Source organism: Trematomus bernacchii, unplaced genomic scaffold (genome assembly GCF_902827165.1).
Source record: "Trematomus bernacchii unplaced genomic scaffold, fTreBer1.1, whole genome shotgun sequence".
Taxonomy (NCBI): domain Eukaryota; kingdom Metazoa; phylum Chordata; class Actinopteri; order Perciformes; family Nototheniidae; genus Trematomus; species Trematomus bernacchii.
In genome coordinates, this window is record NW_022987786.1 from 1,322,773 (window position 1) to 1,338,728 (window position 15,956).

At 43.7% G+C, this 15,956-nt stretch overlaps 1 protein-coding gene across 1 annotated transcript in view; it reads right to left on the minus strand.

Annotated features, from left to right (window-relative positions):
* The window catches only part of LOC117497557, a 58,878-nt gene extending 43,188 nt beyond the window's left edge, over window positions 1–15,690 (minus strand). Inside the window, exons 1-2 of the mRNA XM_034149527.1 lie at window positions 15,546–15,690; window positions 4,482–6,327 (exon numbers count right to left, since the gene is read on the minus strand). Coding sequence (XP_034005418.1) covers window positions 4,482–6,327; window positions 15,546–15,690 — 1,991 coding nt within the window. The remainder of the gene's footprint in view (window positions 1–4,481; window positions 6,328–15,545) is intronic.
* Window positions 15,691–15,956: the final 266 nt, after the last annotated feature.

Below are 15,956 nucleotides of genomic sequence, written 5' to 3' on the forward strand. Positions count from 1 at the left end.
TATATAATAATTTAGTATAATAGAGTTGAATGTGTTGTCAGTGTGATCACATGTCTGTGCTCCTGCTGTCAGTGACTGTTACCAAAGAAACAGAAATTAAACAAATCACTTGACAATATTACAGATGTACATATTTAAATGTTCATTCATATTTGGATGTGATGGATGAAGGATGTTTTGGCTTCTCTGAGCATCTGAAAATATACTGCGCACACAAACACAATTAACAAACCAATAAAGTTTCAATATTTTCAGCTGAATACCATCAAATGTTCCCCGTATATCAGCATTAGGACATAACTGTTATTGTTGGGATATGATATAGACCTTACTTTAAACTCTAATACATTGTGAAAAAACATGTGTGTCTGTTTAATGATAAAGAAACTACTAGAAAGTAATAATAACATCTTTCTTGTCACGATCTGTCTGTGTTGTGTTTTGTCTTGTCTTTTTCTGTCTTTGGTTTCCTGTTTTGTTTTGAAAAGTGTTCACCCCCGTCTTGCCTGTTGCTTCCTGTCTCTGTGTTCCCTCCTGCCTGATTGCCCGATTGTGTTCACCTGGTGCCCCTGTGTTTTCTCCTCCCTCCTCACCTGTGTCTTGTTTGTGTGATTGGTCTTGTGTGTATTTTAGTTCTGTTTTTTCTGTCTGTCATTGTTGGTTCCTTGTGTGTCTTTGACTGTGTCACAGGGTAGTGTTCTGTCTTCTACTTTGTTACCTTGGATTAAAGGAATTATCTTGGAAATCTGCATTTGGGTCCTGCCTGCTTCACTCAACCCTGACAGAAGGAACCAACCAGAAATGGGCCCAGCAGATCCATTTGAGGTGGATTTACAAAATGTTACCTTTTCTTTGGCTTGCTGCTATGGTAGGTGGAGGGGAGCGTCCAGTGTTCAGCAGAAAGAGGCTGCTCTGGCAGAGGCTCACCAGGTGGCAACAGTGGATCCATGTTTAGTTAAGTTCTTACCTGACTGGATTTTGGATTTCCTTTCGACGTGTGATTCCCGGCCTGCTAGCCCCAGGCATGCTAGCCCCCTGCCTCCCAACTCCCAACCTGACACCATACATCTCGGTGTGTTCCATCTGGAGTCAACCCCTGCTTCTTCCCCATTTCCTGCTCCTGTCCAGGAGCCGTTCTCGGGCACTCGTCTGGCTTTTGGAGGTCCACGGAGCCTCCAAAAGGCTCCTAAGAGAAGGAGTCGCAAGTCCAGGCTAGCAGCCCGAGCCCCAGAAGCCATGCTTTGGGCTCCAGTACAGGCCCCAGCAGCCATGGTTCCGGCTCCAGAACCGGCCCACACAGACATGGTTCCGGCTCCAGAACCGGCCCACACAGCCATGGTTCCAGCCCCAGTTCTGGCCCCAGCAGCCATGGTTCCGGCCCCAGTGCTGGCCCCAGCAGCCATGGTTCCGGCCCCAGTTCTGGCCCCAGCAGCCATGGTTCCAGCCCCAGTTCTGGTCCCAACAGCCATGGTTCCGGCTCCAGAACCGACCCATACAGCCATGGTCCAGGTCTCTGTTCCGGTCCTAGCAGTCATGGTTCCGACTCCAGTTCCGGCTCCAGAACCGGCCCACACAGCCATGGTTCCGGCTCCAGAACCGGCCCATACAGCCATGGTTCCAGCCCTAGTTCTGGCCCCAGCAGCCATGGTTCCGGCCTCTGTTCTGGTCCAGCACGCCATTTCTCATCAGGGAAATCTTCTGGGCCAACATGAGCAGATGATGCGAGCCTTAGTTGAAAGCAATCAGTCCATGGCTCTACACATCTCAAACCTTGCTGCTCAGGTCTCAACTTGGACGTCTGCTGCATTTCCTGCCTCCTCCAATCCACCTGTGGATTCCACTCCAGCCCCTCGTGTCCTGTCGGTGGTCCGGCCGACTCCAGCATCTCGTCACCTGTTGGCTCTCCGGCCGACGCCAGCCCCCCGTATCCTGTTGGCTCTACGGCCGACGCCTACCCCATGTCCTGTCCCGTTGGAGGTCCCGCCGACTACTCTTCTGCCGGGGGTCCTGCCAACCCTATGTCCTGTCCCGTTGGAGGTCCCGCCGACTACTCTTCTGCCGGGGGTCCTGCCAACCCTATGTCCTGTGCCGTTGGAGGTCCCGCCGACTACTCTCCTGCCGGGGGTCTTGCCAACTCCATGTCCTGTCCCATTGGGGGTCCCGCCGACTACTCTTCTGCCGGGGGTCCTGCCAACCCTATGTCCTGTGCCGTTGGAGGTCCCGCCGACTACTCTTCTGCCGGGGGTCTTGCCAATCCTATGTCCTGTTCCGTTGGGGGTCCCGCCGACTACTCTCCTGCCGGGGGTCTTGCCAACTCCATGTCCTGTCCCATTGGGGGTCCCGCCGACTACTCTTCTGCCGGGGGTCTTGCCAATCCTATGTCCTGTTCTGTTGGGGGTCCCGCCGACTACTCTCCTGCCGGGGGTCTTGCCAACTCCATGTCCTGTCCCATTGGGGGTCCCGCCGACTACTCTTCTGCCGGGGGTCCTGCCAACCCTATGTCCTGTGCCGTTGGAGGTCCCGCCGACTACTCTTCTGCCGGGGGTCTTGCCAATCCTATGTCCTGTTCCGTTGGGGGTCCCGCTGACTACTCTTCTGCCGGGGGTCCTGCCAACCCTATGTCCTGTGCCGTTGGGGGTTCCGCTGAGGGTCCTGCCAACTCCACGTCCAGTATCGTTGGAGATCCTGCCAACACCTGTTCCGCTGTGGGCCCTGCCAACCCCAGATTCTGTCCTGTTGGGGGTTCCGCCGACACCTGCTCCGCCGGATTTCCTGCCAACATCAGATCCTGTCCTGTTGGGGGTTCCGCCGACACCTGCTCCGCCGGGTTTCCTGCCTACACCATATCCTGTCCTGTTGGGGGTCCCGCCGACTGCTGCTCCGCCGGGTTTCCTGCCAACACCTGTTCCGCTGTGGGTCCTGCCAGCCCCATGTCCTGTCCTGTTGGGGGTCCCGCCGACACCTGTCCCGCCGGGGGTCCTGCCAGCTCTGTGTCCTGTTCCGTTGGGGGTCCAGTCGACACCAGCCCTTGCTACATCCGGGGTCCCATTGACACCAGCCCATGCCATGTTCGGGGTCCCGTCTGCGCCTGTCCGGTCGGCTCCGGTTCTTGTCCGGCCGATACTGGGTCCTGCCCGTCCTCCGGTGTTGTCCCGTCAGCACCTTCCTGCCCGGTCTCCAGAGCTGTCCCGTCAGCGCCTTCCTGCCCGTCCTCCGGAGCTGTTCCGTCGGCGCCTTCCTGCCCGTCCTCCGGAGCTGTCCGGTCGGCGCCTTCCTGCCCGTCCTGCGGAGCTGTTCCGTCGGCGCCTTCCTGCCCGGCCTCCGGAGCTGTCCCGTCGGCGCCTTCCTGCCCGGCCTCCGGAGCTGTCCCGTCGGCGCCTTCCTGCCCGGCCTCCGGAGCTGTCCCGTCGCCGCCTTCCTGCCCGGCCTCCGGAGCTGTCCCGTCGCCGCCTTCCTGCCCGGCCTCCGGAGCTGTCCCGTCGCCGCCTTCTTGTTCGCCCTCGAGCCCGGCCCCCTGATTTCCCCAGCCGTGGCCTTCGCCCTTGAGCCCGGCCTTCTGACTCTTTCAGCCGCTGCCTTTGCTCTCATGCCCGGCCCACTGAGTTCGCCCGCTGTGATCTTCGCCCTTTTTTTAACTCCCCTGCCTTGCCCCCGGGCCATCCGCCCGAGACCCCGTCCTTGATCTCTGCCTTGCCCCCGGGCCGTCTGCCCGAGACCCCTTCCGGGTCCTCCGCTGTGCCCCTGGGCTGTCAGCCCAAACCCGTCCTCCAGACCCCCTCCACCCACCCTGCTGGAATTTTTTGGACTTTTGGGGACTTTTTGGGACGTCTGGGATCCGTCCCTTGAGGGGGGGGTACTGTCACGATCTGTCTGTGTTGTGTTTTGTCTTGTCTTTTTCTGTCTTTGGTTTCCTGTTTTGTTTTGAAAAGTGTTCACCCCCGTCTTGCCTGTTGCTTCCTGTGTCTGTGTTCCCTCCTGCCTGATTGCCCGAATGTGTTCACCTGGTGCCCCTGTGTTTTCTCCTCCCTCCTCACCTGTGTCTTGTTTGTGTGATTGGTCTTGTGTGTATTTTAGTTCTGGTTTTTCTGTCTGTCATTGTTGGTTCCTTATGTGTCTTTGACTGTGTCACAGGGTAGTGTTCTGTCTTCTACTTTGTTACCTTGGATTAAAGGAATTATCTTGGAAATCTGCATTTGGGTCCTGCCTGCTTCACTCAACCCTGACATTTCTCTGATAACTGTAAGTCCTGCAGTGTGGTTTGATCACATGCTGAGAAACCTCTAAGGTCCTTCATGTGTTTGACATGTCGCCTCCATCACCCAATATGAAGAGAGAAACGGTTCAATTTAACTATTATTATTATTATAAATAAATAGAAGAACAGTGTTGGTTTTATTTTGCTCTCAGTATTTATCTGTTTATTTGAATAATTAAACTCCTGATCCACATTAGTTTATAAAGTTAATCACATATGGACTTACTTGGCCTTCCTGCAGTTCCTCACAGCTGGAAGCAGTCTCCGTCGTCCCTCATCTGATGTTTTGTACTTCTTCAGGTCAAACTCATCCAGGACCTCCTCTGACATCTGCAGCATGTAGGCCAGAGCAGAGCAGTGAATCTCAGATAGTTCCTTCCCTGATCTATTCTCTGACTTCAGGAACTCTGTGATCTCCTGATGTACCGAGTGGTCCTTCATCTCTGTCAGACAGTGGAAGATGTTGATGCTCCTGTCAGGAGAGATATCATCACTGCTCATCTTCTTCAGGTTCTTGATGGCTCTCTGGATGTCTGTGCGACCCAGCAGGCCTTTGAAGAGTCTCTTGATGATTTTTGGACGCTTGTCTGTGCGACCCAGCAGGCCTCCTAAGAGTCTCTGGTTGGACTCCAGAGAGAGGCCGTGGAGAAAGCGGACAAACAGGTCCAGGTGGCCATTTTCACTTCTGAGGGATTTCTCCATGGCTCCCTTTAGGAAGACATCCAGTGATGGGTAATCCTGATCACTGCTATACCTGTAGCTATAGTCTCCCTGCAGGAAGTCCTTCAGTACCTCTGTGTCTCTGTTGGTGTAACAGTGCAACATGTAGACTGCAGCCAGAAACTCTTGAATGCTCAGATGAACAAAGCAGTAGACTGTTTTCTGGAAGATCAAACTCTCTCTTTTGAAGATCTCTGTACAAACTCCTGAGTGCACCAAGGCCTCTGTGACATCAAGACCACAGCGCTGCAGGTCTTCTTGGTAGAACATGATGTCTCCGTTCTCCAGATGTTCAAACGCCAGCCTCCCCAGCTTCAGAAGAACCTCCCTGTCAGCCTCCGTCAGCTGCTGTGGACTCGTCTCATGTCCCTCATCATACTTCCGCTTCTTCCTCTTTGTCTGGACCAGCAGGAAGTGTGAGTACATGTTAGTGAGGGTCTTGGGCAGCTCTCCTCTCTGGTCTGTAGTCAACATGTGGTCCAGAACTGCAGCAGTGATCCAGCAGAAGATTGGGATCAGACACATGATGTGGAGGCTCCTGGAGCTCTTGATGTGAGAGATGATTCTGCTGGACAGGTCTTCATCACTCGATCTCCTCCTGAAGTACTCCTCCTTCTGGGCGTCAGTGAAGCCTCGTACTTCTGTTACCCTGTCCACACACTCAGGAGGGATCTGATTGGCCGCTGCAGGTCTGGAAGTTATCCAGACGAGAGCTGAGGGAAGCAGCTTCCCCCTGATGAGGTTTGTCAGCAGCACGTTGACTGAGGACTGCTGTGAGACATCAGACACAACCTCATTGTTTCTGAAATCCAGAGAAAGTCTGCTTTCATCCAGGCCGTCAAAGATGAGCAGCACTTTGCAGACAGCCAGCTGCTCTGCTGTGACCTTCTGTAAGGTTGGATGGAAAACATGGAGCAGCCTGAGAAGACTGTACTGCTCACCTTTAATCAGGTTCAGCTCCCTGAAGGAGAGCGGGATCACCAGACTGACATCTTGGTTTTCCAAACCCTCGGTCCAGTCCAGAGTGAACTTCTGCACTGAGAAGGTTTTTCCAACTCCAGCCACCCCGTTGGTCAGGACCGCTCTGATGTGAGTCTGTTGGTCAGGTAAGGCTTTAAAGATGTCCTGGCACTTGATTGGAGTGTCATGGAGGGTCTCTTTCTTGGAAGCTGTCTCCAGCTGCCTCACCTCATGTTGGGTATTAACCTCTTCACTCTGGCCTTGTGTGATGTAGAGCTCAGTGAAGATCCTGTTGAGGAGGGTTTCACTTTCATCAGTTCCTTCAGTCACATGTTCACATCTCCTCCTCAGACTGAGCCTATGTTCATCTAAAACCTCCTGCAGACCACTACCTGCTGAAAGAGCGGGAAACATGAGAATAAGAAAATGCTTTTAAGAATCTAACAATAAAAACAGACAAAGTTTAACATATTTATAAAACAGCTTACTGTCTATGCTCTAAAACAGTATACCTTGTTGAGGTTTCCATATTAAGTTGAATAATTAAAACAAAAGTTCATATAATCAATTATATTCAAATATAATCAAATATATTCTTGGATAACCCACAATGAAAATGCATTTTATTTCATGTTCTATAATCACAGTACATACAAACATAAGTGGTTTGGTAAATTGAGTTTAAGGCCTATTACAGTTTATCACTATGGGTGTCACTGTTTAAAGAGGGGAGACAGTTGTCTTCATTTGTTGAATGTTTGAATGAGTTATGTAACCAGCCACCTAAGTAGTAGTACTGATCCTGTTTCAATCACATTAGTATGCATAAAAAGTGACAGGTGGTGTGACAGGTCACACCTACTACTACTTGTGCTAATGACCTCCTTTGATATGCGAATGAGCCCCTTTGTTCGAGGTGTTATCACGTGTAGGTGTGATATCAGACAGGTGTGATATCCTTTGATGTGAGGGGGGTGAGGTGCTGTAACATGTAGGTGTGATATCACACCGGCATGTTATAAGCCTTTGATCTCAATCTAATTAGCCCTTTGATGTATGTCCTTTGATGTAAGGGGGGTGAGGTGTTATAACATGCCGGGGTGATATCACACCGGCATGTTATAAGCCTTTGATGTCAATCTAATTAGCCTCTGAAGTCTGTCCTTTGATCAGTGTTTGTAACTAGTGTTAATTAAGGCAGTCTCTTTGAAGTTGTGTGAGACTGTCTCGCACCCCGTCCCCCTCTCACCCTCCCTGTCACCCCCCTTCCTTTTGCTGTGATGCCAGAAGATAGTGAGGGGTGGTGCTAGGTAAAAAAGAAATCCGTGCAAACTAGATAAAAAGCCAGTCATTTCCACTCACCAAGTCACCTAAACTTTAAAAAAAGACCTAATGTTTAATTACTTTATTAACTACAAGGGACTCTCTTTTTGAAAGAGGGTAATAATAATTAAAAAAGAGGTTAATCACCCCCTGATATTGTATTTGTAATGTTTAGTTACTTCACACAACTTTTAAACCCCCTATGAAGTTGATGTTAACTAAGGATGTTCTTTTGAAATTGTAGGGCTTGTGAACTGGATGCTCTCTTAAGCTGTATGGCTTGTGAACTAATGTTTAATTACTTTATTAACTACAACGAAGTCTCTCTGAAGAGGGTAATAATAATTTAAAGATCTTAATGACCCCATGGTATTGTCTTTTTATTGTTTAATTACTTTATTAACTATAAGGAAGATTTACTGGTGTGCTTCCCTAGATGATGTAAATAGTCTAAGTGTCATGTTAGGGGGACATTACGGAACTCAGGAGTCCGCCCTTGGAGGCTTGGAGAGCGGATAAAGAGAGGTGTATTTACTGGTGTTGAGCCCTGGATGATGTAAATAGTCCAAGTGCCATGGTAGGGGGACATTACGGAACTCAGGAGTCCGCCCTTTGAGGCGTTGTTCACATTAATGCTTTTTGCTTTTGTTTTTGTTACTAAGATACTTTTTAGATACACTTTTGAAGTGAGCAACACTTTACAACTGGTAGAAAGTTAAGTACTTTGTATGGAATTGGGTTTTCTTTAGAGCTGTTTTCAGTGAGACAATGCAGTTTCTGATCATTTTAAGTTTCAAGTTTCAAGGCTTTATGGCATATGCCCATTAGCTACAGTGTAGATATGTCAATGAAAAACATAGGTCACAGGCTCCTCCAACAGTGCAACAAATATATATATATATATATAAAGCACATAAAACAGATAAAATACTGCAATAGAATGTTTTGATATGACAGATTTGTGCGTAATTCTCTCACAAAGGAACTGTAAGATACACGTTTATGTATGCAAAACTTTATAACTTGGTAAAATATTAATGAATTTGTAATGAATTGAGTTTCTTAAAGAATCAAACTCTAAATGGAGAGTTTGTGATTTTAACACTGTTTCGATGAAACAATGCAGTTTTGATAACTTGACTTTTAAATATATGTTTTTAGATGCTTTACTTTGATTTCTTTCATGTTATTTTAACACAACATTACTTTTTTCATATTTTTCAACATACTGTGATATTTGTTTTTCTCTCCTTTTTCCATTATATTTTTGAATATACAGTGATTTTTATCAAAATACAACATGCAACTAATACATTATACAATATTACGACTTTTTGCGATATTTTCAACACAATATACTTCAGGATATTTGGCATGTCATGCATAAAACCGGTGTCATCTTTCCTGAAACTGACGTGCTGTCCGTTTTACAAACAAGTTATTTTTCTGCTTCTTCACCCTCTGAATTTTCCTCCCCGTCCCTCTTCCTTCAGCCATCACAACAACAATCAAGTCAGATCTGTCAAATTAAACACCTCTTCCCAAAGCGTGACTTCCCTATTGAGGGGGTAGGGCAGTAGGGCCTAACCCGATTGGCCAAATATACTAACATGCAGAACGTATGGTATGTTTGAAAAAGACTAACCATCCATCCAGTTCAAGCTGTCTTTAAGATGTGACATCGCGCTCTGACTTTTTCCCGTAAAATCGTGACAAACTATTACTTATTATTAAATTTGACCTCTTGCTGCTTGGTTGAAAATGATAGATGAAAAATAACTTTTTAAAAAGAGTCAAACAGCGAGGGACATTATACGGGTGAAAGAAACTCTCATTTCTACAGATAACTCCCCCCCACTCAACGCAATAAGTCCCACCCCACTCAGCAAATCATCCAAAACTAAGGACCCCACTAAGACGAACAGATTTTCATTAAGACTGTGACTCTTAAAGGCACTTTGGGATTTTAGTAAGACAATCCAGTTTTCTGGAAATAACTTAAATGATTTTTGTTTTTTCTCCTACAAAGATACTTATAGTTACACTTTAATGGATGCAAAACTTTATAACTTGGTAAAATATTCATTAATTTGTAATGAATTGAGTTTCTTTTGTCAATCACCTAGTTTCAAGGCTTTATGGCATATGCCCATTAGCTATAGTGTAGATATGTCAATGAAAAACATAGGTCACAGGCTCCTCCAACAATGCAACAAATATATATATATATATATATATATATATATATATATATAGAGCACATAAAACAGATAAAATACTGCAATAGAATGTTTTGATATGACAGATTTGTGCGTAATTCTCTCACAAAGGAACTGTAAGATACACGTTTATGTATGCAAAAAGTTAAAACTAGAAAAAATGAAATACTTTGTCTAAATAGATGTTATTTAAGAATGTGACTCTAAAAGGCAAGTTTGTGATTTTAACACTTTTCTACTGACACTAGGCAGATTTAGCTTTTAGGTCAGAGGGTGAATACAGGCATACTTGGTCATAGTATTTGGGGTGAGGTGAGGTGTTATCACGTGCAGGTGTGATATTCCCCCCTGTAGTCGATCCTTTGTTGTCTAATCTAACAAGCCTTTTGATGTAACACATTTATTTTCTTAAAGACTGTGACTCTAAAAGGCAAGTTTTGTGATTTTAACACTTTTCTACTGACACTCGGCATATTTAGGCTTTTTTCTCTTGCCAAGACACTTTTAGATACACTTTGAGGTATGCAAAAAGTTAAAACTAGAAAAATCAAATACTTTGTCTAAATAGATGTTATTTAAGAATGTGATTCTTAATGGCAGCTTTTTGATTTAAGTAAGACAATCCAGTTAAACAATGTCGTTTTTTGATGACTTTACTGATTTTTGCTTTTTTCTGCTACCAAGATACTTTTAGATACAGTTTGTTGTCTGAAAACTTTACAACTGGTAGAATGTCAATCACTTTGTAACACATTTATGTTCTTAAAGACTGTGACTCTAAAAGGCAAGTTTGTGATTTTAACACTTATTTACTGACACTAGGCAGATTTTGGCTTTTTTCTCTTGCCAAGATACTTTTAGACACACTTTGAGGTATGCAAAACCTTAAAACTAGAAAATGAAGTACATTGTCTGATTAGATTCTTTCTTAAAGACTGTTTCTCTAAAAGGCAAGTTTGTGATTTTTAACACTTATTTACTGACACAAGGCAGATTTTGACTTTTTTCTCTTTTCTTGTGTTACCAAGATACTTTTAGATACACTTTGATGTATGCAACACTTAACAAAAGGGTATAATATGAAGTACTTTGTAAGGAATGGGGGTTTCTTTAATACCCCGTTTTTTTTTTAAAACACTTGTTCAGTTAAACAATGTAGGTTTTCTCTGATATTTTAGTTATTTTCAGCTACCAAGATACTTTTTTGATACACTTTTATGTAGGAACATTTGACAACTGGTAGAATGTCAATTATTTTGTAACAAATGTATTTTCTTAAAGACTGTGACTCTAAAAGGGAAGTTGGTGATTTTAACACTTTTATTTTTTCTCCCGTTGTCTTTCACTTACTTTTTGGATACAGTTTTATGTATGACAACTTTACAACTGGTAGAAAGTTAAGTACTTTTTCTGAACAGATTTTCTTTAAGACTATGACTCTTAAAGGCACTCTGGGATTTTAGTAAGACAATCCAGTTTTATGGAAGTAAATTAAATTATTTTTGTTTTTTCTCCTACAAAGATACTTATAGTTACACTTTAATGGATGCAAAACTTTATAACTTGGTAAAATATTCATTAATTTGTAATGAATTGAGTTTCTTTTTTGTTTTTGTTTTTCAACATACTATTGTACACAATGACTTTTCCATATATATTTTTTTTCTGACAAACTATACTTTGACTTTTTCCGTAAAATCGTGACAAACTATTACTTATTCTTAAATTTGACCTCTTGCTGCTTGGTTGGAAATGATAGATGAAAAAGCTACAAAGCTTAAAGAACTTTCTAAAAACTCTCAATTCTACAGATGACTCCCCCCACTCAACGCAATAAGTCCACCCCCCACTCAGCAAATCATCTAAAACGAAGGACCCCACTAAGACGACCGTTGAAAACTAGCCAGGGATCTGAGAAAAACCAAGTCTCCCCCCGCGAGTTGCAGCCAGGAACAAACTCCTGGACTACTATCATCAGCACCATTGTGGACACCCAAATCTTGCAGTACTACTGCTGCTGATGTTACTCCTTGGGCCAAGACGTCTCTGTTTTTGAACATAGTGAAATCGGAGTTGGTTGATATTCTGGAGAGGGTGCTGCATCGGTACAGAGAAGAAATCTGCAATGGATGCCGAGTCAGTCACCCCGGCCAGAGGCAACACGATTGTCTGAATGACATTCCAGAATATTTCTTCAGAAACAATTACAACGTGTTAATGAAAAGACTTTGGCTCGCCGACTTCATTACTGTGATTGACCAGAGGCTTAATGATAAAAACATTTACACGGCTGAATGGAGGATCCAAGGCGCTTCGGAGGCTTTTCTGCACAATCTCAAAAACTGCAGACGCCTCAAGGAGAGACTTGAAAAGATCCATGCCGAGCTGGATGGAGAAGAAGAAAACTAATAACCAGCGGTTGATTGAAGCCAGGGATTTTTTTTTTTTTTTCCGATACTTTGACTTTTCTTTAAAGTAAAATAAAAAATGGGTCACTACTATGGAAAACAATCTGTATATATGTATCAGAATGCAGTCAATACCTGTTTAATAAGTGTGTTGTTGATGACGATTGAAAACAGAATGAGTAGTGATCCCCGTGTAAACAGAATGGCTAAAGTTTGTAAACTAGAAGACATTTTGGATATCGTTCATTCTGGCAGTACTATTCCGGGTCATTGGGAAACATTTAAAGTGGTACTGGAATCTTCATTTTCCGAAACATTCTGTAACATTACCGAAGAAATGAAACAAACACCAAAAGTGTATCATGTGCTCGCATTGTATGCTCTGTTTGCAGATGTAATGCATCTTTGTGTCAAAAACAGCATACACATGAATACTTTGGCCGAAGTGCAAAAACTCCATTATAATATTTCCCTTCATCTGGGGGATTCTGTGCTGGAGAAGATCCTGGGGATGTTGCAATAAGTATAAATGTATTATTGATTCCTATGGGGTGAAAACAATAAATTGTAAATATGAAATTCTGCAAATAAAAAAAGTGTTTTTACATTTTAAAAAACTGTTGTCTTCAAATCATAGTATAGTATTTCCTACATATCATTTAAAAAAAGAGTCACAGTGTAGAATGTATGAACATTTATTTTAAAAGTACTAGTATAGTATGTTAAAAATATCTTGAAAAAAGTCCAAGTATAGTATGTAGTTAAGAATTATATTATATAGTTTGTCTGCAATGTCAGTATAGGATCTCTAAAAAAAAAATGAGAGAAAGTCATAGTATAGTTTGACAAAAAAATCTTGAAAAGTCATGACATTGTGTGTTGAAATGGTTTTGAATAAACACATCAGTATTTTATAAAGTAAAATTGTATCAAGTGCATCAGACAACTCAAATTATTCAATTTGAACCATATTATAAATAAGTAAAGAATGGTCATAGTATATAGCAGGGCTGTTTAATAGTTTTCCGTGTTTCTGTGTTTTTGTGTTTCTGTGTTTCCGTGTTTCAGTGTTTTGTGTTTCCGTGTTTCCGTGTTTCTGTGTTTCTGTGTTTCCGTGTTTCTGTGTTTCTGTGTTTCTGTGTTTCTGTGTTTTGTGTTTCAGTGTTTCCGTGTTTCCGTGTTTTGTGTTTCCGTGTTTCTGTGTTTTTGTGTGTTTCTGTGTTTCCGTGTTTCAGTGTTTTGTGTTTCTGTGTTTCTGTGTTTCTGTGTTGTTTGTGTGTCAGTGTTTCAGTGTTTCTGTGTTTTGTGTTTCAGTGTTTTATGTTTTGTGTTTCAGTGTTTTGTGTTTCGGTGTTTCTGTGTTTTTTTTTTGTGTTTCTGTGCTTCTGTGTTTCTGTGTTTCTGTGTTTTGTGTTTCAGTGTTTCAGTGTTTTGTGTTTCAGTGTTTTGTGTTTTTCTGTGCTTCTGTGTTTTCTGTGTTTCAGTGTTTCTGTAAGGCTACAGAAGTGGCTATAGCATTTGATGCAATTCTAAAAGATAGTCAGATTCCTAAAAAGTTACAAACGGATGCTAGAAAATAATTATTTGTTTCTTCAGCAAGGCTTCAAAAATCTTGTTAAATAATTCTTTAACAAGACATCAAAGGCTAATTAGATTAGACAACAAAGGATCGACTACAGGGGGGAATATCACACCTGCACGTGATAACACCTCACCTTACCCCAAATACTATGACCAAGTATGCCTGTATTCACCCTCTGACCTAAAAGCTAAGGCGCCGTTTACACGAGGAGAAAACGGCTTGTATCTGCATAGTTTCGCGTGCGTATAGCCCTATTATTTACACGAGGCCGATAGAAACTGACCCCACAAACGATAACGGGTCCCAAGGTGGATAGATTTGCAAACGATACGCTCTGGAGGGTCAACCGAGTCCGTGTAATCACCTCTATACAAATATTTCCTGAAAAAATAGCGATAGCCCCGCCTCTCCTGCTCACTGCTGTAGCAACTATCAAAAATAGCTGTGTTAATTAAACGCACAAGGGGTTCTTGAATGAAATAATATTATAAAAGGCAAACCAGAATTGTTAACGCCCAATATACTCCTTAAACAAAATAAACAGAGTCAGATTTCATGCATTGATCCATTATATTGACAAAGGAGGATCTCACCCGGTGTTTGTAGAGAATATCTCTCTTTCTGAGCGGGTCCTCTCCACGGAGACGTGCTTCTTGGTCGGTCGATGCAATATCCACAGATTCGGTTTCTTTCAGTTAACTTCCCCGTTGCATTTATCCATATGCTGAGGAAATTACTATATCCCGCTGATTACCAGCAATCGCCACACACACTTCCTCCTGTCAGTAGCTACTGCTAGTGCTACTGCTACTGACCATGCTACAGATATTAGTGCAAAAATCTACAGCTCCTCTACCACAACCATCAGCAACAAGTGGACATGGAGAATTACATGAACTACATGTTGCTAAATACACCGCGGGGCATGAACAGAAGGGTAGCCATGGCAACATTGCGGCGGGGCTGCTGGGCTGCTCTTCTTCGCTGCTTTTGGTGTATTTTGGCGGAAGTTACAGCGCCACTTACAGTCCCGGCATATGTACTACAGCGTTTCCAGCGGCCTCGTTTGAACAGACACGTTAAATGAAACGAATGCATGTGAACGGAAGACTTTTTTGAATATGCATACTGTGCATAAACGTAAACGTTCCCGTGTGAGCGGGGCCTAAATCTGCCTAGTGTCAGTAGAAAAGTGTTAAAATCACAAACTTGCCTTTTAGAGTCACATTCTTAAATAACATCTATTTAGACAAAGTATTTCATTTTTTCTAGTTTTAAGTTTTTGCATACATAAACGTGTATCTTACAGTTCCTTTGTGAGAGAATTACGCACAAATCTGTCATATCAAAACATTCTATTGCAGTATTTTATCTGTTTTATGTGCTCTCTCTCTATATATATATATATATATATATATATATATATATATATATATATATATATATATTTGTTGCACTGTTGGAGGAGCCTGTGACCTATGTTTTTCATTGACATATCTACACTATAGCTAATGGGCATATGCCATAAAGCCTTGAAACTTGGTGATTGACAAAAGAAACTCAATTCATTACAAATTAATGAATATTTTACCAAGTTATAAAGTTTAGCATCCATTAAAGTGTAACTATAAGTATCTTTGTAGGAGAAAAAACTAAAATCATTTAAGTCACTTCCGGTTACGCACCCGGAAGATTCGGATGCAAGTTTTCAGCGCTTGTCCGTGCATCCATATGCTCGTTACTTTAAAACGTTTTTGATGTGATTTAGGTGCCTTTTTCTATACAGTAGTATTTGCCACAACGTTGTCCTTAGACTTTCTCGACGATGTTCGTCGCATGAATAAGCGGCAGAATTAGGGCAATATCTGTGAATTACTCTCACACCCTACACACTACTGAAACCACAATCAGGTCATCTACGATCTACGGAGACCTGCTCCCGCCTGTAGAGTGGCTCCACGCTTCGGGCTGGGGCCTGCTTTCACCGGGCGTGTGCTGCTGTGCGGAGGAGGATCTGCCGCGGCTGGGGCCTGCTCTCCACCTGTCCTGGTTCTGCTGTTACGGAGGCCTGCTCCCACCTGTCGTGTGTTCCAGTGTCGTGTGCTGCTTGCTGAGGAGACCTCTTATCCCGGGGATACCACGGAGGGACCGGTGCGCTTCCTCGCTGCTGCTTTCGCCTGTCCTTTGCTGCTGTGAGGAGGAGGATTTTTGCCCCGGGTACATCGCGGATATTGTGTGCTGGTCTGGGAGGATGGCCCATATCGTGATTCTGCTGTGCCTGTTAACTGTTCTGGACTATGAGAAGATCTCTAGTCATCCTGAGAAGCCTACTGGATTCAGGTCTGTTCTGCCACCCGCAGTAGGCATCCCCTGCAAAGGGTCGGATGTGTTACACAAACAGTTACCGGTCACCTTGTCACAGACAATCTGCTCGACAAAATATGTTTGTCTTTTTTGTTTGCCTGCGATGATGGTACTTCAAGACTGCT